Raw genomic sequence first — 23,389 nt, 5'->3', positions numbered from 1 at the left:
CTCAAAATGCCCAACAAAACTGTCACATGATGTGAGTCCGACTTGTTTATCACTGCATATTTGGCCTAATATAATCTGTGTGCTGGAATCATATATTTCTAGTAGGCTACAGTCAAACTGCTCTTTTCCGTACCTAGATGAGTGCAAGCCTAAAACACTCTTCATCCGAATGTAACAATAATGTCCAGAAGGATAAGCTGTGATACATGTTTAGGCCTCCTGCAGAGTAATGAGACAGATGAATCCTACATTGAAGAACCTGGAAGGGCTTGATAAATGGTGTCATTAGATTGTGTGTTTGGACTAGAGGTAGCTATGGAGGGACCAGATTAAGAGTCGGTGGTTTTAACTTAAATACTTAAAGTACTCCATGAACCCCACCGGCGTGTATATATGTGAAATGTGCGGGCGACAAGGTGGAAAATATCACATCCAGTGGTGTACAATAAGGTCATAATCAATATCAGTTTGCAGTAAGGAAGTGTAAAATTTTGAATACACAAGACAGTCCGTACTAAATTCTTGATGTAAATTTAAACACTTCTTTGCCATTGGTTGCAATAAATAATATTATAAATCAGAGAAAACAGAAGTTCTGCCTCGGTTCTTTTCGGTTTATCGCATTATTCCTGATCTTCTTAGGACAAAGCATGGGAAAGTGTATGTAAATTCTTGTGTCACGGTAGGGATTTAGTACAATATATGGAATCTGATACTTGAACGGCGTAAACAGGAACTAAGGGGTGTTCTGCGTTGCCGTTGTTATATTTAATGCAGGCGGAGTGTTTAATAAAATATGTAGGACTAGTGGAGTTCAGTAAGTAATGAAACGTTTATACGCTTGTGCTAATAATTTCATCATTTAAGTGTGAAGACATCAGTGCCAAAAAATATTAGATCTCAATAATCAGTAACAAAATAATCAACTGCTGGAAACAACATCAACAAGTGCACAACATATACAAATTTGCAGTCATGGGATATCGGTAACTTACATCCATCAGTCAGTCAGTCGGCCAACCGTAAGGAGGTTACCGGTATGTTAAATACAGAATATAATGATAGTTGTATTATTGAACACCAATTGTTGACAGTACACTTCAAAATAAACCAACATACAAACAGGATTCTTCATTGGAAAAAAGAAACAGCATTTAGTCAGAATATGACTATTGTTTTAACCTGCAGTGGATAGCAATCTTTAGGCGACGTGAACGTCTCCTTTGAGATCCTTTGAGACCCTCCAGGCACTACTTGTTCTTACTCCCATGTCTCTGGCCGTGCGTTCCTGAACGTTGCTCAGTGGGTGTGACATTATTAAGGAACTTGTACTCTTTTGGCTAGTAATTTGAGATACCTGTCACATGAATTGAAATGAGTATGCATCCCTGCGCTCTCTGTTGGTGTGCCTCGTTAATAAGGACCCAGGCAGTCTGTGGCGCCCCATGCCCCACTCCGACAATGAGACAAATAGTTGAACCGGACAAGTGACTAGTGACCTTTGTAGTCAAGCAAGATGTGTTTTGAATCAGAAGCAAATTGGTTTGTGTGTCAGAAAATGATTTCTGGAAGAGTGGATTTTGATCCCGGATAGGAACCCTTATGGGTGTCAACTTTTCAAGATGTATACTTCAAGTCGGCAATAGCGGCTATTTGATTTATTATGGATATTTATTTTTCTTTTAGGGCAAATCAGTTTTTCACGTGCCCATATGGTAACCTACTGATCTAATTTTGTATTTCTAGTTATGTAGGGTGGTACACGATATGTAACTCTTTAGGATGCTGTAAATCTAAATAATATGTCGATCTGATTCTGGTAGCCGTATGATCGGGAAATGAGCTGTACATGTTATTCAAATTATCCTGGTTAAAATCCTTAATATGGAAAAAATGATATTCTAAATTAGTAATCATCCCTTCTAGTAAGCTTTCAAGGCGATATTATGGTTCTAATTCGTGGTTAAGGTTTATTCAAGGTGTTATGTGAACATCACATACCGAGTGTAGGCCTAAAAATTTAAAACTGCATTTCGAGGTATTCTTCTTTAATGTAAACGAAACCTCAAAATTATTAGTGGCCGCGTGGCTGGATTTATCTACGCTTATTGCCTTGCTTATGATTATGTATTGTTGCTCAGTTACGAGTTTGTTTGATGATGATTTGGTTTTTTTTGCCCTCTCTGTTGTTGAGAGATAGATGGCTGTCTTGGAATGTCACTGATGGTTGGAATTGTGCTTGATGACTTGGTCATTTATTCTGCTAGCTAATCCGTTAAATGCGGATCATTTTTATTGAATTATTTTTGCTAGTCAATTTGTTGGTATTGCCAGTTGATTGTGCATGTCAAGTACCAAAATTCCCTTTTATTTTTAACTGTATTCCCTGCCTAGTTAACCAAGGCCTGGTCTAATTTTGAGGTTCCGGATACTGTTCACACTTTAATAATAATTGTGATAAGAATGAGTGATTAAGATATAATTAAGGTTGTTCTGAGGTAGTACCTCAACCTTTTTTTTAAAATCTTGATCTAAGAAATATTTTAACTTCTGATATTATTGGTTTCATCATATTAATTTATTGACAAGGCATTTCTTCATTTACTTAGTCAAATTTTAACTGCATCTATAGGTATAAATGCGTTAATTAAAAACATTTAACCTTAATGGTGTGGCTCATTTCATATGACATTGTAAGCAGGGTTAAAGCTTTAGGTAAGAACTTGATCCTGGCCTTTTGATGATTCTACTCTTGGAGTTGGCTTCTCCTTTCCACTTTGAATTCTGTCATCGGTAAGTATTGTTTTGTGACAATTGCGACTGATTAAATAACAATAATAATTTCCAGAAAGTAAACACGTAAGTTAAATCAGTAAAAGCTAACATATTACGACTCCGCATGATACTACAAATGCGATGGAGAGCAAGCTCAACCACCTGGCGATAGCATTGCTAAACTATGGCATTGGTGGTGCTGTTACCTTGGCAACAGACCATTTCGAACAGAGTTAAATAACCTTTTCTCGCTGTTAGCGCCAAACGTCGGACTCCCACTTTCTTGGGACCTACTATAATTTTGAGTTCATACTGCTAAACATATTCTGTAACTGTTTCAGTAATATTATCTTCTACGTATGCTCTTCAATCACTTAGCTTGTTATATTTATTCGAACATATCCATGAAGAATAAAACGGATTTCATAGGCTACACAGATTGCTCCGCTCTTTCACCTTGACCTCCGCTGTACGCTTCGAGTTCTAATAAATTTTATACTGAGACCAATGGCTGTTCGTGACTCCAATGACTTCGGATTGTATCTGTAAGTTACTCTGCACTGTCCTGCTCATAGAGTTAGTAATTAATACACTAGCTGTACTCATCAATGTAAATAGGGGACTTTTAAATCTGTGAGGATATAGATATGGTTTAAAATTCTTACATGCAAACATTCTCAGGTACAACAGTATACTTGCGATGCTTCTCTCCATTAAGAAAGAAAGCCCCAAAATAATGCATACAGGAAAAATGCGTGATAAAAGAGGACAGTGTTCAGGTGCAGGTAAGTAACACAAAATCAATTTACTGTTCATATTAAGTTTAGAAGGAGGGCGCGTATGTTTCGCTATCTCTTATGTGAATGACCAGGACTTCGGTATAATTCTGCCCATTGCCCGAAAATGTCCTCTCTCGTACGAAGCGAATGAGCGAGATTTTAGGCCTACAAATGTTGGCGAGATTTTGGTGGTAAAGTATATGAAATGTTGTCATCGCCGGTTTAGAAGTTGGCTTTCTGAGCCCAAATTGGCAGGTTCAAGCCTGGCTCAGTTCGGTGATATTTGAAAGTACTCAAACATATCAGTCTATTGTAGATAGATTTAAAGGCACACCGAAAGAACTCCCGTGGGTAAAAAACATTCTAAACGTGATTACAAGTGGAAATATGACACTCGGTTATGGTTTCAACCTATTATGGAGTTTTTATTTAGTTTTTCATGAAATGCATGATTTGCTTTAAGATTAAAACTTGTAAAATAATTTCCGTTAATAGAAAGGGAGAGTGATAAATTATATGTTTGAAGAGAACTGTATATATACTTATAATAATTTTTTAAAATTTGCTTTACATCGCACGACACAAATAGGCCTCATGGTGACGATGGGATATGAAAGGACTATGAGTGGGAAGGAAGTGCCCGTGGGCTTAATTAAGGTACATCCCCAGTATTTGCCTCGTGTGAATATGGCAAACCAAGGAAAACCATCTTCGGGGCTGCCGACAGTGGAGTTTGAACCCACTATTGCCCGAAAGCAAGCTTACAGCTGTGCGGCCCTAACCATATGGCCAACTCGCTCGGTCAATAATTTATTGTGCTTGTGTATAGTCCTATATGACATTTAAAGGAATAATATTGATAAATGTAAAGGACTCAGACGTTCACTCGGTATTGCAAATCTATTCTCTAAATTGTAAAGTCTGATAAGATATGGATGGGGATGGACGAAGGGAAAGCAACAGAAAATATATTTAGTAGCTTTTAGTACTATAAATACACACAAAATTGAAAAACCGAGTACAATCCCAGTCTATCATGCACATTTTTAAAATTCTCTTTTTGTACCAATTTGCTTTATGTCACACCGACACATATAAGTCTTACAGCGAGTATGGGACAGGACAGAGCTAGGAGTGGGAAGTAAACTACTATGGCCTTAATTAAGGTACAGCCCCAGCATTTGTCTGATGTAAAAATTGGAAACCATCCTCAGGGCTGCCGATAGTTGGGTTGAAACCCAATGTCTCCTGAATGCAAGCTGACAGCTACGTGAACTAAAGTCTGCAGCCACTCGCTCGCTATCATGCACATGATTTTGCTGGATATTCGCTTTCAAAGGCATGGCCATTTAGTGAAAGGAAAATGTCATCCCTTATATTTCGCAAAACATTAATTTTAGTCTTCAAGGTAAGATCGCGAAGTCAACCCAAGTAGGCCAATTCACATGACAATAAGTTTCACTCAAGGATACATATCTCGCGTGGGCGCCCGCAAGGGGGGGGAGGGGGGCGCTTGCCCCCCCCCCTGGAATTCTAAAAATTTGGTGTTCAATTGTTTAATATCATACCAGATCATTTCATAAACTGAACTTACTGACAGTCATCTAGCATCTGTTATATTCGCAAATTTCTGTAAACAATTTAATGTTGCTGACGTTATATTGGTATTTATATTCAAGAAAATTGTTAATGTGCCCCCTCTCCCCTTGGAAAAGATCATGCGGGCGCCGATGCATACCTGTGAAATGATACGCCATTGTCCTTTATGAACCTCTCTATGCAGCCATAAGCTGCACAGGAGACTGGCAATTACCTTCAGAGAAGTATATACCGGAATTTTAATTTATCGGGAAACTCCAGTAGTGACAGTGCCAAACAATCTAGCTTTCGCCAATCAGCTCGCTCTCTCAAACTTCGCACGCGACTGCAGCACCACTGCTACCTGTAGTGTACCATTTTCTAACTATATGGTCTTGCTGTCCTGTTTATAAATCGAGTAGAAGCTCTCTGCTAATTTAAGAGAAATTTTAGAAGGAATGTTGGTCAAATTGTTACGTATTTTATTTTCAGTGTGTTATTATTCACGGAGTATTTATGATAATGAGAGAGGGGATGATTTCTTTTAGTTTCCATATCCCATTAAAGATGAATAAATATGCTCCTTAATGTTACGATTTTTGATTTGCCTCATAAATTTTTGAGACATACTTTACTCCACCACAAAATTATTTTTATCATTAGGCAATCATCCTATCGTGTCGTTCCCATCTCGGCAGTCTTCTCTTGATAGGAATTTTGTGTTGAAGTGTAGTGATTAGCCGGGGGCGAGCACGAGATTTTAAAATTCATTCATTTCCTTTTGTAAAATATATAGATAGTATTTTCACATTCTTGTGTGTTTTCGACACGATAGTATGCTCTATTTAGAAGATTACCTTGAGAGTACGTATAACCTGATATGTTTACCGGAAAGTAATAAGAGTTCGAAGTAAATGACAGTTCCAGTTGTATATTATTAAAAATTAATTATGAACAGCTCGTATTGTTCACTGAACCACATTATTTATTCTGGTTTTTGTCAGAAATTTTTCTTGCAATTTGCTATAGTCTATTTTGACGATCGAAATTGAGGTTAGGATGTATCACATTTCACTTTCCTAGAGCGGAAGAATGTATTTGTTTATCATATATGTATGATTCATTGTTTTATATAGTATACTAGATTCTATATCCAAAATCCTGAGGCGTGTAATATTTTTGTTTACAGTGATAGAGCATCTCCCTCAAGAGCTGAGAGATAGATTTACGGAAATGCGAGAAATGGACTTGTCAGTTCAGAGTGAGTAGGCCTTTGACCCTCCTGTTAACAGATTATACATTAGTACTCTAATCCCTTTTCATTACGCTTTTCAATTCCTTAACATGCACATGGTTTGTATTTATACATGTAAAAAGTAAATGTGATTAAACCTACACCTTAGCATGTGGGTCAAGCTTTTATGTATTTAAAAACAAATATTTTATAATTATTAAATTATTTTATTTGCATGCCACTTTGAAACACGTTTAGGAAACTCTGTACGGTATGTAGTAAAGGTAGATTGTCATCCCTTGGACTTGGTCCCCAGAAGATGGTTCTTTATCATAATCATCGAGTTTGCACTGGCTTCTCACAAAGGTACCTGGTATTCAGATCTCGACTAGTACACATGGGATATTTGAATTGAAAAGTCATGTCCCTGTGGCTCGGATTCCACATAAAGGAGACGATTCTTGCCTCTGATTATTATTTTGAAATTGCATAATGAAATATTTATTGCAGCCAGCGACTATATATAAACATAAAAATAGAATATAGAGAACTCTTATTGCCATCAGTGTGTGGTGCAGGGAATAATTTCTCTTTACATGATATTTTCCACACATCAACACTCCAGAGTTTCCAAACACAGTCTATTTCTGGTTGGTGAAATCTTGAATTACCACATATCAGATGGTGAATTCCATTCACTGCAAATCTAGTTATCACTTGATGCAACTTCTTATTTGCTTGGATACAGTCCTGAACTATCATAGTATCACTGGCATGGAAGTGTGCCTAGATTTCTTCTCCTTTTGTCATTTGGTCACGTAGGGCAGCCTTGTATCTGGTTTTTGCTGGCTGAAGCATTGTAAGCCATAGTTCTTCTACATAATACTGTTCTTTGGCCAATACAAGATGGGATGTTGTGGACTTAGATAGGCATACGGCCTTCTTGAGAAAAGTTGCTTTAATTTCCTCGAGTTCTTTAAAGTGCCTTTTTGAGAGATATTTCCTGATGTTTTGCTGCGACAAGCGATAAATTTATGTGGAATTGTTTTATGGCTGTTCCAAGAGATAATCTGCTGTGATGCTTTAGGCTATATCATTCATTGCTTTTATTGCTGCATTGACCTTGTCTTTTAATGTAAAGTCACATAAAAGAAAACTGCTAATTTGCTTTACTTTTATTATTAATTTTGACTGTCATGGTCATAATGATTTTGTTCTACTCACTTCCTTAGGCTATCTAATCTAAACTAGAAACAGTAGGCTACTTCTAGATACATTCTTCTAAAGCAAGATTCTAACCTGTAGATTCCCTTAGTTTTAGAATCTTGTGTTCATGCGTGTTGGGTGTAATAGTAAGTTCAGAAATGATGCTTTTCGCAGTGTTCATCTTGCTGATTGACTGCAGTGGGGAGTAAAAGTGATGAGTGCTAGGATGGCAGTTTGTCGGTAGGATCTTGGGGCTCCGTAATTCTCATTAGTTTCTCACCTGTTCCTAACCCCTTGTCTCATTCTAACATTATCATTATGGTCATACTGTTGTAATTCATTTGGTGTAAAATGTTTAATTCTATATTTGTGAAAAAGGGCCATCTTCTGCCTTGAACTTCAATATTGATGGAAACCTCCTAAAAAATACCTTAAAAAAGTTTCTTTTGTGTCAGGCTCCATGTGGTTTCCCAGTAGAACAGGGAAAACTTGAACCACGTAGAAATCTCCCAATAGATTGCTTTCTGGGATGGCGCGCGGCTGTGAGCTTGCATCCGGGAGATAGTAGGTTCGAATCCCACTATCGGCAGCCCTGAAGATGGTTTTCCGTGGTTTCCCATTTTCACACCAGGCAAATGCTGGGGCTGTACCTTAATTAAGGCCACGGCCGCTTCCTTCCAACTCCTAGGCCTTTCCTATCCCATCGTCGCCATAAGACCTGTCTGTGTCGGTGCGACGTAAAGCCCCTAGCAAACAAAAAAAAAAAAAGCTTTCTGGGATTGGTTCATCCAAGGTTAACAGTAAGAAGCAGGGTTTCATTCATGAGTCACCTCTCTGTAAATGTGGAGAGGAACAAACTATGTCTTTAGCTGCATCTCCTGTCTAATACAATGCATTATGGAAGACTGTTGACGGAAACAACCAATGGGGTGACCTTGCTAAATAATTGTCATTTGTGAATTAAAAAGAATCCTTTTCTATAGTTATGTTTGTTATTTTAGAAATAGCCTATCTAAGGTACACATAATATCCATTTGTGTATTTTTCATCCATTCTAGTGCCATTTTCTCTGATAAATATGTACCAAATACTATGTTGCTTTTGATATGAGTAAGTTAAAATACAATAATTGGTGCTACCTTCTGCGTGTCATGATTGTATTGGGTAACACATCACATTAAAAGTATGGCAGTGGTTGGGTGATTTGAATGATAGATTTTTATTCAGGTTATTAGTCTGCTTACAGTATACATGAAGTGAATCATTAGAGACTAGACTTTGTTTACTTGTGTGCAGTAATTTTTTGTCATTGGTTTGTGGTTGTTTGGTTTTGGAAAGTGAATGTTATTAGGCATTATGCTGAGCAGAAGGAGAGATGGGGTTTAGGCTTTGTTTAGGTGAGTATTTGTTTATTTTTTTTGGTATTGCTGTATAGTTATTAGGCCATAGCCCTAATGTAGGCACTCCACCCACTCCGCTTGCTGTACACTGCTGTACATGGAAGCTCGGCGGCCGGTGATGATCTTTTATTTTTAGTTCACGGGATTGCCGATAGGAGTGTCCTTTACGATCTGTGAGCGATCTGCGAACTGTTGCCAACTGTTAAGGAAATATCCAAATCCACCATGCCCGCGAAATTTGATGTAGTATATGCCCGCGAAATTTGTTGTAGTATTGCTATGGCTTTGTGTGGAAGTTGCGAACTGAGAATTACTTCATTTAGACATTTGGAGCAGAATTTAGAGGAGCTTTTGTACGTTTATCAATGGCACGGGTTAATAACGAGAGAGAGGAACTGAGAAGTGTGTGGGGGGGCTCACGTAATTAAGTGTAGTGAGGAATAAAGTTATTTTCCGGTGCAATCGGCACGTAGGAGGGGTGAAGTGCACGTGGAATGTGAGTGCGAGGAAGAACACTTTCTTCGAAAAATCACGCCTTTCCTTATACCAGATAGGGTTTCTTTCTGTTTCGTGGTGTCTGTTAAGCAAGCCGCTAACCCTTCTTCAATTGGAGCTTGGTGTTACGAAGCGGACTATTGTTGACTGAACGAGCTTCTACCGTGAGGTGTGTGTGGCGTGGTGGACAGGAAAAAAAAGAGAATAGGAGGGGTGGGAGTGATCATCGAAATTGACAAAAGTAAATTTGGTAAATCTAAATATCACAGGGGAAGGAATATTACAGGACAGTGGTTGTTCGGGGGAGTAGAAAGGAACAATTTCAAGAATTTTTTGTTATTCCTGTGGAAAGAAGCGACAAACAGACCCTGTTAGCAGTCATTCAGGAGTGGATTTTACCTGGATCTATCATCATTTCAGACTGCTGGAAAGCATACGATTGCTTAGAGGACAAGGGATTTGTTCACCTCAGAGTAAACCATTCTTTGCAGTTTATTGACTCTTGGAGGAGCGGAAGAGTTAATAGGGCCAACAGGCGTCAAATGCCGGGTGGTGGGGTTTCCGCCCACACTCAAAACATTGAGAACAGGTGGCGTCACCTTAAACATGGGAGCTATTCTATTCCGGCTTTCGGAAGAAAAAAGGGACACTTCATAGGCTACCTTGCTGAATGTCTATTTAAAAGTGCTTTCCCCTTAGGAGAGAGAGTACACCATTTCTTCCGAACTGCCGGAGAACTCTACCCTCCCCTGCATTAAGGTAGGTTTTAAATTTCATTAACTTATGTTGTACATATATATTAGGTTACAACCACTAAATTACTTTTTTCTTGCTGTGCGGGCAGTATGCGTCACGGCCATAGTTAAGAGCCTCTAGAAGGGAGTGTGGTCCCCTACTGTTCTCATGACAGAGCTTGGCCTGGATTTATAATGATAGGTTACAGCTACTAAATTACATATTTTCCTTCCCGTGTTTCTAGCTGTGTTTTTATTCTGCGCGGGTTGGTAATGGAATCAGCGAGTTAGGAATTATGGGAATGATGTCATGTCGGTCAATGGCCATGCTCGTAGTTGGCCGGCTAATGGTCGATGGTGTGTGAAAACTTTCCTTGTGTTATAAAAGTAAACATACATTTTTGGGCGGGTTGGTGGGTCCCTGTCTCTGCCTTTCTGGACCTCTTAGTGGCGTATGATACCGTCTGGAGGAAATAACTTCTTCTCAAACTCATAAAGACAATTCCTTGTCTTAAAACAGTCACTCTCATCAATAATATGTTGTGTAACAGGTTATTCCAAGTTCACAGTGAAAATGCCAGAAGCAGATTTCATTTACTCAATAATGGTCTACCACAGGGGTGAGTTTTATCCCCTATACTGTTTAACTTGTACATTCACGATCTGCCAGAAACGGTATGCAGTAAGTTCATCTGCCGACGATATAAATCTTACAGTCCAGAGTACATCCTTTGATGAAGCAGAGAATATTCTGAATGAATCTTCAGAAGCTGGATGTTTATTTCAGAAAGTGGCGACTTCGACCAAGTCCTTCCAAATATGAGGTAACCAAATTTCACCTTAGCAACTTGTAGGAAAAATGCCAACCTAGAGTGATGTTCGGGCACCAATATTTGAAATATAAGAGTTGTCCTAAGTACTTAGGAGTGATATTGAACAGAGCACTGACTTACAACCATTGTATTGAAAAAAAAAAAACCTGCAAAACTAAAAAGCCGTAATAACCTACTCAGTAGGTTAGTAGCTGGAACATCATGGGGTGCTGATGCCAACACACTCAGGACTACTGCTTTGGCTTTCGTATACTCTCCAGCTGAATACTGTGCAGGAATATGGTTGAACAGCTCCCATTTCCAGTTGATTGATACCCAACTCCACCAGACAATGAGGATAATCTCTGGCACTCTTCACCGCACTCCATCTGATTGGCTACTTGTACAGATTAATATTGGCCCCCCTCACATCAGGAGACAGCAAGCTCTTGTCCATCCGTGGCGTAGAATAATGAAGCATGACATTCTCCCAGTCCACCATGACATCAACCAAATCACTACATCCAGGTTGAAATCATGAAAACCAATCTACAAGACGGCTATAAAACTTACTTCAACTCGGTTTGACCCCCAAAATATATGGAGGGATGAGTGGTCTAAATCTCCACCTCGTGGTCTGATTGAAATCCATGACCCCACCATAAAACTAACTGGATTTTGTCTTCCTCGGGCTATCTGGTCACAACAGAATTCGATGTGGCATTGCCTGAACCAGTGCAACCTTACATCAGTGGGGCTGGATAGACTTGCCTTGTTGTGACTGTGGATATGTAGTGCAAACCATCAAGCATATCGTACAGGAGTGCCTCTACATATGTATCCTGGGTCTTTGGAAGATCTTCATGCAGCCAATCCAGACGCAATTGAATGGATTAAATATCTACCAATCCATATTTATTAAAGTTATTTTCCTTTTGGTCCTATTGCTGTAAATTGTATATATTGTATGTATTCTTTTAATCTTACTCTCTTGTATGCATCATATAATAATAATATTAATAATAATAATAATAATAATACCTTCAAATATCATCAGACTGAAGCAGGATCGAACCTGCCAATTTGGGGCCAGAAGGCCAGCGCCTCAACCGTCTGAGCCACTCGGCCCGGTGATGGATACACTAAAGTTAGATGTAGTTGTAAAAGTGAAGTACATTGGCAGAGAAAGCAAGATTTTTGGTCAAGTGACTACAGAATTATAAAGAGAAAATCAAACCTAGGAAATGCAGGAGTTGGTTAAATAATTAATAAGAAAATGGGACAGCAGGTAAGCTGCTATGACCAGCGTAGTGAATTGATTACTGTTGTCAAGATAGACACTAAGCCAATGCCCACCATAATTGTGCAGGTCTGTGTGCCAACTAGTTCAGCAGATGATGAAGAAATTGAAATAATATGTGAAGAGATACAAGATTTGATACAACATGTAAACGGATATGAGAATCTAATTGTGATGGGAGATTGGAATGCAGTGGTAGGCCAAAGAAGAGAAGATAAAGCCGTAGGAGAATTCAGACTGAGACAAAGGGGTGAAAGAGGAAGTCGTCTGGTTGAATTCTGCCTCAATCATAATTTACTCCTTGTTAGTACTTGGTTCAAACATCATAAACGAGACCTGAAGACACAGGAAGGTATCAGATAGACTTATTATGTTTAGGCAGAGATTCAGAAACCAGGTGTTGGATTGCAAGACCATCCCAGGAGCAGACATGGACTCTGACCACAACTTGGTGGTCATGAAATGCCATCTGAAGTTGAAGAAAGGAAGGAATGCAAGAAGATGGAATCGAGATAAGTTGAAAGGAAAAATTGTGTTGGATTGTTTCAAGGAACATTTTGCACAAGGACTAAATGAAAAGGCTGAAGGAAACAATAGATGAAGAATGAGATCAGTAGGGCTGTTGAAGACAAGTTAGGAAGAAAGGTAAGAACAAGTAAGAATCAGGGAGATATTAGACCTGATCGATGAACGGAGGAAATACAGGAATGCATAAACTGAGGAGGGCAGAAATGAATACAGGCGATTAAAATATGAAGTAGATAGGAAGTACAGGGTCGTTACAGAAGCATGGCTGAAAGAGTAGTGCAAGGATGTTGGAGGTTGTTTGGTTGTATAAAGGCAGATGCTGCATACAGGAAAATCAAGGAAACCTTTGGAGAAAGGTAAACTAGGTGTAGGAAGTAAGAGCTCAGAAGACTGCTTCTAGGAAAGGAAGACAAGGCAGAAAGATGGCAGGAACATATTATACAATTCTCTTCTTCTGCTTCCACGTTTTCCCACATCTGTGGTGTCGGTGGTATGAACTGCGTTGCTTGTGGTGGATTTGGCCCTGTTTTATGGCTAGATGCCCTTTCTGATGCCAGCCCTATGTGGAGGGATGTAACCACTATTGTGTGTTACTGTGGTGGTTGGTAGTATGGTGTGTTGTCTGAATATGAAGAGGAGAGTATTTGGACATACGCAAACACCCAGTCCCCGAGCCGGAAGAATTAAGCGGAGGTGATTCAAATCCCCAACCTGGCCGGAAATCGAACCCAGGACCCTCTGAACTGAAGGGCAGTATGCTGACCATTCAGCCAAGGAGTTGGACGAACATAGTATACAATTGTATCAAGGGAAAGAAGTAGACATTAAGGTTCTGGAACAAGAAGAGGCTGTTGATGAAATGGGAGATCCATTTTTAAGGTCAGAATTTGATAGAGTTTTGAGAGACCTAAATAGGAACAAGGCACCTGGAATTTATGACATACCCTCAGAATTACTGACTGCATTAGGAGAAGCCTGCATGGCAAGGTTATTCTATTTAGTGTGTAAGATATATGATACAGGAGACGTGCCGTCTGATTTTGGACAGAATGTTTTTATACCTATTCCCAGGAAAGTAGGTGCTGACAAGTGGGAAAACTACCACACCATTAGTTTAGTATCTTACGCTTGCAAAATTTTACTCGTATTGTTTACAGAAGAATGGTAAGGCAAGTTTAAGCCGAGTGGGGAGAAGATAAGTTTAACTTCAGAAGAAATGTAGGAACATGTGAAGCAATCCTGACTTTACGTCTGATCTTGGAGAATCAAATTAAGAAAAAGAAGCCCACATATATGGCATTCGTAGATCTAGAAAAGGCATTCGATAATGTTGATTGGACCAAGTTAATTGAGATTCTTAAGGTGATCTGGATCAGATACAGAGAACGAAGAATTATCTACAATCTGTATTGAAATTAGTCTGCAGTGATAAGAATCAAAGGCTATGAAAAAGGAGCAGCAATCCAGAAAGGAGTGAGACGAGGCTGCAGTTTGTCCCTATTCTTTTTCAATGTTTGTGTAGTACATGCTGTAAAGGAGTTATTTTATCTGAGTCTGCAGATGATCTGGAGATATTGCTGAATGGTATGGGCACAGTCTTAGAGAAGGAGTACAAGATGAAAATAAACAAATCCAAAACAAAAGTAGTGGAGGTTAGTCAAACACAGTCAGGAAATATTAGATTAGGCAATGAAGACTTAAAAGGAAGTAGATGTACAACCTGTGACAATAAAGTTTGGTGAATAGTCCTGTACTATCAACGTAGATGAACAATGCATGACAATGATCTTGCTGTTCTTTGAAATAGTCCCCTCCCATAACTATGCACTGCTGAGATCAGCTATACATGTCCTGGAAACTTTGCAAGAAGGCTTCCTTTGGGATGGTGTTCAAAAGCCTTGTCACATTTCGTTGGATGTCAGGAATATCGTCAAATCTCTTTCCTGCAGTTCATCCGCTATCATGCGCACAGTGAATCGCCGATTATTCATGATTAATGTCCTCACCTTCTCAATGTTTTCGTCTTCCGCTATGGGGGTTGGCAGGAACACTTGCCCGGCCTCCTCGAAAACGGGCGAACCACTCGTACACACACTTGATAAACACATACCAGCATCGCATGCCAAGCTTAATACAAAACTGTACATTGATTTTTTGGTCGTTCATGTTCCTGTTCGCAGTTCAGAAGCAGCACACTAAACATGCACTGTGTCAAACAGGTCTTACATGGCACACACACGATGCTCAACTGAACAATGTTGGGAGCAGGTGGTCAAAACTGTTGTTACGCTGGTGCAGCGTTGCGTGTTGTCAGAGTTGCCAGATCGACCGTTCTGATTTCATTCACCGAACTTTATTGTCACAGGTTGTATATTGTTACTTGGGTAGTAGAATAACTGATGGCAGAAGTAAGGAGGACATAAAATGCAGTCTAGCACAAGCAAGGAAGGTCTTACTTAAGAAAAGAAATTTACTCACTTCGAACATTGATATAGGAATTAGAAAGTCGTTTTCGAAGACTTTTGTCTGGAGCATGGCATTGTATGGAAGTGAAACATGGACAATAACTAGCTCAGAAAGAAACAGAATAAAAGCTTTTTAATTATGGTGTTACTGAAGAATGTTGAAGTTGAGATAGATTGACTTATGAATGAAGAGGTACTAAATCAAATTGGTGAGAGGAGAACGATTTGGCAAAATTTGACCAAGAGAAGAGATAGAATGATAGGACACCTCTTAAGACACTTAGGACTTGTACAGTTGGTTTATGAAGAAAGTGTAGGCAGTAAAAATGGTAGGGGTGGAACAAGGTATGAATATGACAAATAGATTAAAGCAGATGTAGGATAATAATAATAATAATTTTGTGTGGCTATTACTAGCCGATTGCAGCCCTTGTAAGGCAGACCCTCCGATGAGGGTGGGGCGGCATCTGCCATGTATAGGTAACTGCGTGTTATTGTGGTGGAGGATAGTGTTATGTGTGGTGTGTGAGTTGCAGGGATGTTGGGAACATCACAAACACCCAGCCCCCGGGCCATTGGAATTAACCAATTAAGGTTAAAATCCCCGACCCGGCCGGGAATCGAACCCGGGACTCTTTGAACCGAAGGCCAGTACGCTGACCATTCAGCCAACGACTCGGACAGAGGATGTAGGATGTGATAGTTATATAGAAATGAAAAGGTTAGCACAGGATAGGGTAGGATGGATAGCTGTATCAAATCATTCTATGGACTGCTGACCCAACAACAACAGCTCTATACAATTGTAATTTTAATTTCACATTGATATTGTTAAAAAATATGGTCAGTTTCTCAGAATTAACTGATATGCCATGTGTTTCTTCAAAATGCTATAAAATGATAAGTTAGAAACGTATAGATACTACAGAGTTAAATGTACGTATCATAGTGCTAAATTTCTCAAAGTGTTAAAATTCACCACCCTCAGTGATGAAAAGTTTGCCTGTGATGAACCTGAAATTAGTGAGTGAGTGGTTAGAATGTGATGCTGGTTTGTTACGTGGTGTTTCATATAATTATATTAGTTAGTGAATAATTAAAGAAAGAAAGAAAGAAAGAAAGAAAGAAAGAAAGAAAGAAGAAAAGACATTTGTGATTAAAAGTTGGGAAGTGTATGCCAAGTATGTTGATCTTTTTAAGGGCTTAACATCGAAGTTAGCCTTTATCTTTGCTAATTTTCATACATCTCTCCCAAGTTCTCACACAGCCAATAGAATAATGTGAGGTAAACTGCTTATAGTGGGTGGTCATAACTTAATATGCATCATTTTAAGGACATGCCCAGTTAAATTCTGCTTTGATTTAACTCAACATGAAATTCTAATAGCTTACGTTGCATGTTGTATGATTATTATTACCCTCTTGTAACACATATTACCATAGAAAAGCTTCATTTAAAGTCCTCCTCTGTAAATTTGCCTGTCTTGTAGACTATTAGAATTTGTATAGAGGTATGTTGGGTTAGATACCGTATAATCTCAAATACCACCCGCATTGTTTTTTCAAAAATATCACTTCCAAAATAGGGTGTGGGTCTTATTTAAAATTTTGGGAAATTTGTCTTTCTGAATGCGCGTAAATCGGGCATCACCGCCGGCGCGGCTTGGAAACAATGCTCCCTCTGCTCTCAGTATACGCTACTTTCGCGCTTGGTGTCAGTCTCACGCACGTTCTCGGAATATCAACATGAATACCACAAAGCGTTTGTGATCTTTTACTGCGAGTGAGAAACTGATAGTAGTTCAGGAAGCCGAAATTATTGGAAAACGTGCCGCCGGTAGGAAATACGATATTGACGAGTCATGTATTCGTGATTGGAGAAAGAAGAAAAATGTGCTTTTAATATGTAGTGGTGATCGTAGAGCTTTTCGTGGACTGAGTGTTCAGTTTCCAGAAATTGAAAAAAAAAAACTTTATAAATATGTGACAGAAAGGCGGGAATTGGGATATAGTGTGTCAACCGAAATGTGTCAGCTAAAGGCATCAGAGATCGCAAAGGAACTTTCAATGGAAGGGTTTAAGGCAAGTCGAGGATGGGATTGTAATTTTTATAAAAGAAATGGGTTGAGCGTACGAAGGCATACCTCAATTTCACAGCGTCTTCCTGGTGCCTACGATGAGAAGTTATTGTCGTTTCACCGTCACGTCATTCGCTTGCGGAAGGAAAATGCATATTTGCTTTCCCAAATTGGCAGTACAGATCAGACGCCAGTCTACTTTGAAATGCCAGTGGAGAGGACTGTGAATGTTAAGGGTGCAAAGAGTGTTACCATTAGAACAGGTGGTAATGAAAAACAACGGTGTACGGTAATGTTGTGCATTCTCGCCGACGGAACCAAATTGCCACCGTACATTGTTCTCAAGCGAAAGGCGCTTTCTAAAAATCTACCCGCTGGTGTTATCGTCAGATCTCAGAACTCCGGCTGGATGGAGAGTTCACTTGCGGAAGACTGGGTAAAGTGTGTCTGGCAACGTCGCCCTGGTGCATTATTGGGACAAAAGAGCTTGCTTGCTCTCGACAATTACCGCAGCCACACAACAGACGCTGTGAGGAAACATATCAAGGATGGGAAAACCGACCTAGCAGTCATTCCGGGCGGGATGACGTCTATGCTACAGCCGCTGGATGTCTGCGCGAACCGTCCATTTAAAGCAGCCTTGAAACATCCCTATACGGAATGGATGGCGGCTGATAATCACACACTGACGCCAACTGGTCGCATTCAGCGCCCGGAAGTTCAGCTGCTGTGTTCGTGGGTTTTGACAGCATGGAATCGTATCCCTGGAGACCTCATATGGAAGAGCTTCAGGAAATGTAGCATTTCTAATGCTATGGATGTCAGCGATGATGACATTTTGTGGGAAGGTGATAGTGATGAAAGTTCCAAAGTTGGTACTGATGATGATGATGATGATGATGATGATGAATGAACTTGCTGGATATGGTTCTGGAAATGTTTGTTTACTTTTATTTGTATTTTCTAATCATTTGATGTGTGTTAGTAAAGATTGTAAATAATTTTGACTTCAATTTTTTAAAAATTTTGTTCTTTCAAAATAAGGGTGTGGGTTTTATTCGGTGGCGGGTGGTATTCGAGATTATACGGTATATGTAGAATCCAACAAGGAATATATCCTTAAAATGATGTATATGAAGTTATGACCATTCTGTGTAGTTTTCTGCTAACATGGCTTTTAGTGAATGGTCTTTATGTATAAATTTCTCTCAGGGCAAATTTCTGGCTCTCCAGTATTTCACTAAGATCATTTCTAGTTAAAGGAAGTTAAAAGCATGCTGTCATCATCATCATAATTTTCCTGTCATAATCCGGTGTTGGTGCTAGAATACATCCATGGTATCCCCTGCCTGTTGTAAGGGGCTGTCAACTTGAGAGCGTGGGTCGGCGAACGCTCAGCTGCTAGGTGAGCCTGTCATTACTTCTACTTACTTGTGCCAGGCGCCTTGCTTTCATCTTATCTGTCCAGCCTTCTTTGGTCAACTCTTGTTCTTTTCTGACCCCAACAATATTAGTTTTGCAAGACCTACGTCCATGTCCGCTGTCATTAACCTTCCCTTCCTTTTGCCGATACCTTCATTCCTCGATGTCAGACCTTTTCCGTTTTCCCTCTGGTTAGTGTTAAGAGAAAATGGTTGTCCAGTTTACTTCCTCTTAAAATAATAATCTCCACTACGCTGCATCACTTCATAGGCAAATTATTGATTTCTACCATTGTAGTGTAGAAATTCCTACGAGGACGAATAGAATTGTAGAAATTGAACAGTGCATGTCTACAAATGAGCTAATTTCTTTAAGCTTTAACACATTACACAATTTTTCATGTAAACATTGTTCAAGTAATATGCTTGCTTCAGAAGCAAAGAATAAGAACATTCAAGGGTACTTTATTTTTCAACAATGCATAACATCTGGACATAAGCTTTGTTCTTGTGAGTTGCTGGTATTAGATATGTTACATCTTATCCATAGTAGCTCTATCAGCCCAACTTCTTTTATTGCAGGAGTTATTTTTTTACTTTAGGACAGTGCAAAGAAAAAGAGATACAGGGAGAAAGGGAATGTGTACCACGATCATATGGGATAGCAGAGAATGATACATGATAGGCATATATTAAAACCATTTTCATTTTTTGGTACTATGATGTAAGACATAATACAATAGGTAAGATCATGTGCAGTGCTACAGTGGCTTGCTTCTACTGTGGAACTTGGATAATTCAAACTTCTATAATTCAAAATTGTCTTTAATTCAAATATTTTGTTTGGTCCCTAGCATTTTGTATGTAAACAATGTTAAAAAATCATGGGTAATTCAAATTTTATTTTGGTTAATTTGAATTTTTTACCTCAACAATACAGCACAGTATTGCATTCCACAACTCGTGTTTTCTCAATATTCTACACTGTGTTGGAATGGGCTGAAGGTGGGAAAGTTACATCTCCTTACCCCTCCAGACCGCGTGAGGTCAGTGTCCTTTCCTTCTGCCTATTCCGTCCCTACCGAACACTCCTTCACCCTTGTTTTGAACTGACTGTTGTGTCACAGAGTCATGCAATCGAGTATGCTTAATGATTACGGTGCTGTTACGAGGGACTGCATTGTTTGAGCATTTCTGCTTGATCTTTTGTTGAGTGTAGATTGTATGACAATGTCCGTATCCATACCTAAGACATACAAATTATTAACTTTTGCCTAAAAGGTAACAGTAGTTAGGGAAGTGGAAAAGGGTCTAAAGAAGAAATCTGAAATTGCTAAGGAGTTTGGAATCCTACCTAACTTGCTATTGACTTATTTGAAAAATAAAGACATAATTTTGAGGAATGAAACTTCAGTGGGAAAGGCCAGAAAAGCACAAGAGAACCAGACAACCCAGATGTAGACAACTGTGTTTTGAAATGGTTCAAGCAGAAAATTCCGATCAGTGGCACTATTCTACGAGGAAGGACTGAACAGTTTGCTTTTGAATTGGGGAAACATGATTTCAAAGCCAGCACAGGGTGACTGGATGGTATCAAGGAATGGAACAAAATTTTAAATCTGTTTGTGGTGAGTGTGTGGCTATTAATCAGTGTCAACCTGAACAATGGAAGAAAAACCTGTAAGATCTGATTGAGGACATGGAGCCTAAAAATATTTTCAATGTTGATGAGACAGGTCTCTTCTTTTAAGTGCATGCCAGCCAAAACACTAACATTTAAAGACAAAAAGTGCCATGTAGGAAAACTTAGTAAAGGAAGAATTAGACTGTTGGTTGGAGCAAACATAGATGGGTCGGAAAAACTGCCTTTGTTGATGATTGGGAAATCCGCTAATCCTCAATGTTTAAAAATGTAAAAAACAAAACCAGTTGAGTATGCATCCAGCGGAAGAGCTTGGATGACAAGCAACATTTTCGAGAAGTGGCTGTTAAAATTAGATGACAAGTGTCTCAAAGGAAAATGGAAGATTACTCTCTTTATTGACAACTGCACTGCTCACAACAGCATTCTGCCTTTGGAAAATGTGAAGATGAGTTATTTCTTGCCTAATATGGCATCTGTTGTTCAGCCCGTAGACCAAGGTATAATAAAAAATCTGAAACACTTCTACAGGCTATTGTTGGTTGAGAATATTGTGATCTCACAGAGGACTGTAACGCTTTTAAAATTAAACTTAACATTCTCCAAACGTCAAGAATGTGTAAGCAAGCATGGGATCAGATGACAGCCGAAACAATCACAAACTGTTTCAAGAAAGCTGGTTTCTTGATAAAAGACAATGACAGTGCCAACGAGACTGTAGATAAAGCCATGTCTTCAGTTGACTCTTGGGAGGAAATCGTGTCTGTTCCTACCTCTTATGAAGAATTCATGAATGTCGATGAAGATGTTGCTACGTGTGGTGAGCTCACTGATGTGGACCTAATCACTGAGGTAATCTACAACTCCCACCAAGCTGCAAATGGTGCTTCTGGAGATGAGGACGTCGATTCTTTAGAGCATGAAATACTTTTCATTTTGGATCCATATTGACAATTATGTTATATAGGTAGAAAAACTAGTATATTGGCTCCACCTAGTGAATACCTATAAGTTTATTTACAATTCGGAGTTGTAAAAACATCATATTAAATTAATAAGACATGTTTTGGCTGCATTAGGCCATCTTCAGCTGTCTAGAATTAACTTAAAATTATATATTAAAAGTAACAAAACATGAATAAAATTTACATTCATATAATATACAGTACTTATAAATTCTGTAGAGGACTAGGAACGACTGATCCCAAGTGTGGCTGAGGCATCCAATTACGTCCATCAACTCAGGTTATTTTTTGAAAATCAGAACATTGTGTAAGTGCTTCTGTTTTTCAGTCATTAAATCATATAGATTTAGAGAGAATTAACTCAAGAAAGCAAGCTATGATCTCTGACTTTTTTTAACAAAGAGCAAATGTGATTTCTAATGGCGTTAAGACTAACACGTACGGTATTTTCAGTATCTACGTAATATCTAAAGATTAAGTACTATACTGTATCTATAAACAGATAGAGTAGATTGTAAAATATGCATACGCCAGTAATGTCTAAGATGGAGTTTCTTTTGTAAAATCTAATGCTGGAGTTATTTTTTGTAACTTTTTGTTTAATTAGAATGTGTGGATAATTCAAATTTTTTAATGGTTCCTTGAGGTTCAAGTTCCACTGTATATGCTATGAGTTACTCCAGCTGTAAGGTCAAGCTGTCTGTTGGGACAAACACAGCATGTGTCAGAGTGAACGAATTGCAACAAGCACACAAAGGGGTTATGGCTAGACTGATTATAGATTTGGTCTGTCATTGGACTGCAAGCACAGCTAAGTTTCAGATTGCTTCTTATTTAAGGTGAAACACACCATAAGTTAGAAATTGCCATCCGATTGTACGAAGAACGATTTCCTGATCACCGCACACACAGTAGGCAAACATTTATTGCTGCGTGCCAGCGAGTACACGATACTGATAGCGTTTTATCATCCTATTGGGACTGGTCATCAAAGATCGTTTTAGCAGTAGAAGCCGACATTTAGCCAAAATGGCACCCGGAGAGAAGCCCGTGAAGTGTTGCGTGTGATGTTGGCGTGTCGCAGTAGACTATACTTTGGGTTCTGCATGAAGAACTGTATCATGTGCAATGTCAACAGTGCCTACAAGGTGAGGATATTTATAAATATGGGAATTCTATAAGTTTTTTCTAATCTAACCCCCTGCGGGTGGGGGACGCACATGTAAAATACACGTGTGGTATCCCCTGCCTGTCGTAAGAGGCGACTAAAAGGGGAGTGTGGATTGGCGAGCACAGGGCCCTTAGCTGAGTCTTGGTATTGCTTCCACTTACTTGTGTTAGGCTCCTCACTTTCGTCTATCCTATCCGACCTCCCTTGGTCAACTCTTGTTCTTTTCTGACCCCGACGGTATTAGAGCATTCGAGGCCTAGGGAGTCTTTCATTTTCACGCCCTTTGTGGCCCTTGCCTTTCTTGGTCCGTTACTTCATTTTTTGAAGTCACGTTTCCCTTCTTTCCTTTTACTCTCTCTTTACCCCCTGTGGGTGGGGGACGCAGATGAATAATACACCCACGGTATCCCCTGCCTGTCGTGAGAGGTGATTAAAAGGGGCAACCAAGGGTTGATTGAATTAGAACCATGAAACTACTTTTGATTCGTACCATCACACAGGGAACACCATGGGTTGCCTGTACTTGCGAGTAGTACCACTATATTAGGTACAAAATAGGTTTGTGATTAGTAGCAGCAAAGAGTAGGTTCTCCTGTGGGTTTCCAGTACCCGTGCGTCGTACCCATGTGAGCAACACTGCGGGTCTGGGCGTTGCCTGTGAGTTGTACCACTATATGAACGACACCGTGGCTCTGCGTTGCCTGTAATTAGTACCCACTATGTGAGGAACACCACAGGAATACCGGTACCCGTGACTAGTACACCTAGATGAGGAACTTCATCGGTTTGCGTTGATTATGAGTGGT

The 23,389-nt window shown here is 39.3% G+C and overlaps 1 protein-coding gene across 1 annotated transcript in view; it reads left to right on the top strand.

Moving 5' to 3' along the window:
• The first annotated feature begins 5,828 nt into the window (after nucleotides 1-5,828).
• Ing3 (Inhibitor of growth family, member 3) overlaps nucleotides 5,829-23,389 on the top strand; it is a 103,721-nt gene continuing 86,160 nt past the window's right edge. The window contains exons 1-2 of the mRNA XM_067136328.2: nucleotides 5,829-5,996; nucleotides 6,322-6,393. Coding sequence (XP_066992429.1) covers nucleotides 5,969-5,996; nucleotides 6,322-6,393 — 100 coding nt within the window. The 5' untranslated portion in view covers nucleotides 5,829-5,968. The remainder of the gene's footprint in view (nucleotides 5,997-6,321; nucleotides 6,394-23,389) is intronic.

The sequence above is a fragment of the Anabrus simplex genome, chromosome 1, assembly GCF_040414725.1.
Source record: "Anabrus simplex isolate iqAnaSimp1 chromosome 1, ASM4041472v1, whole genome shotgun sequence".
Taxonomy (NCBI): Eukaryota; Metazoa; Arthropoda; class Insecta; order Orthoptera; family Tettigoniidae; genus Anabrus; species Anabrus simplex.
The sequence above is the reverse complement of the archived record's forward strand: the minus strand, read 5'-3'. Positions and strand labels throughout refer to the sequence as shown.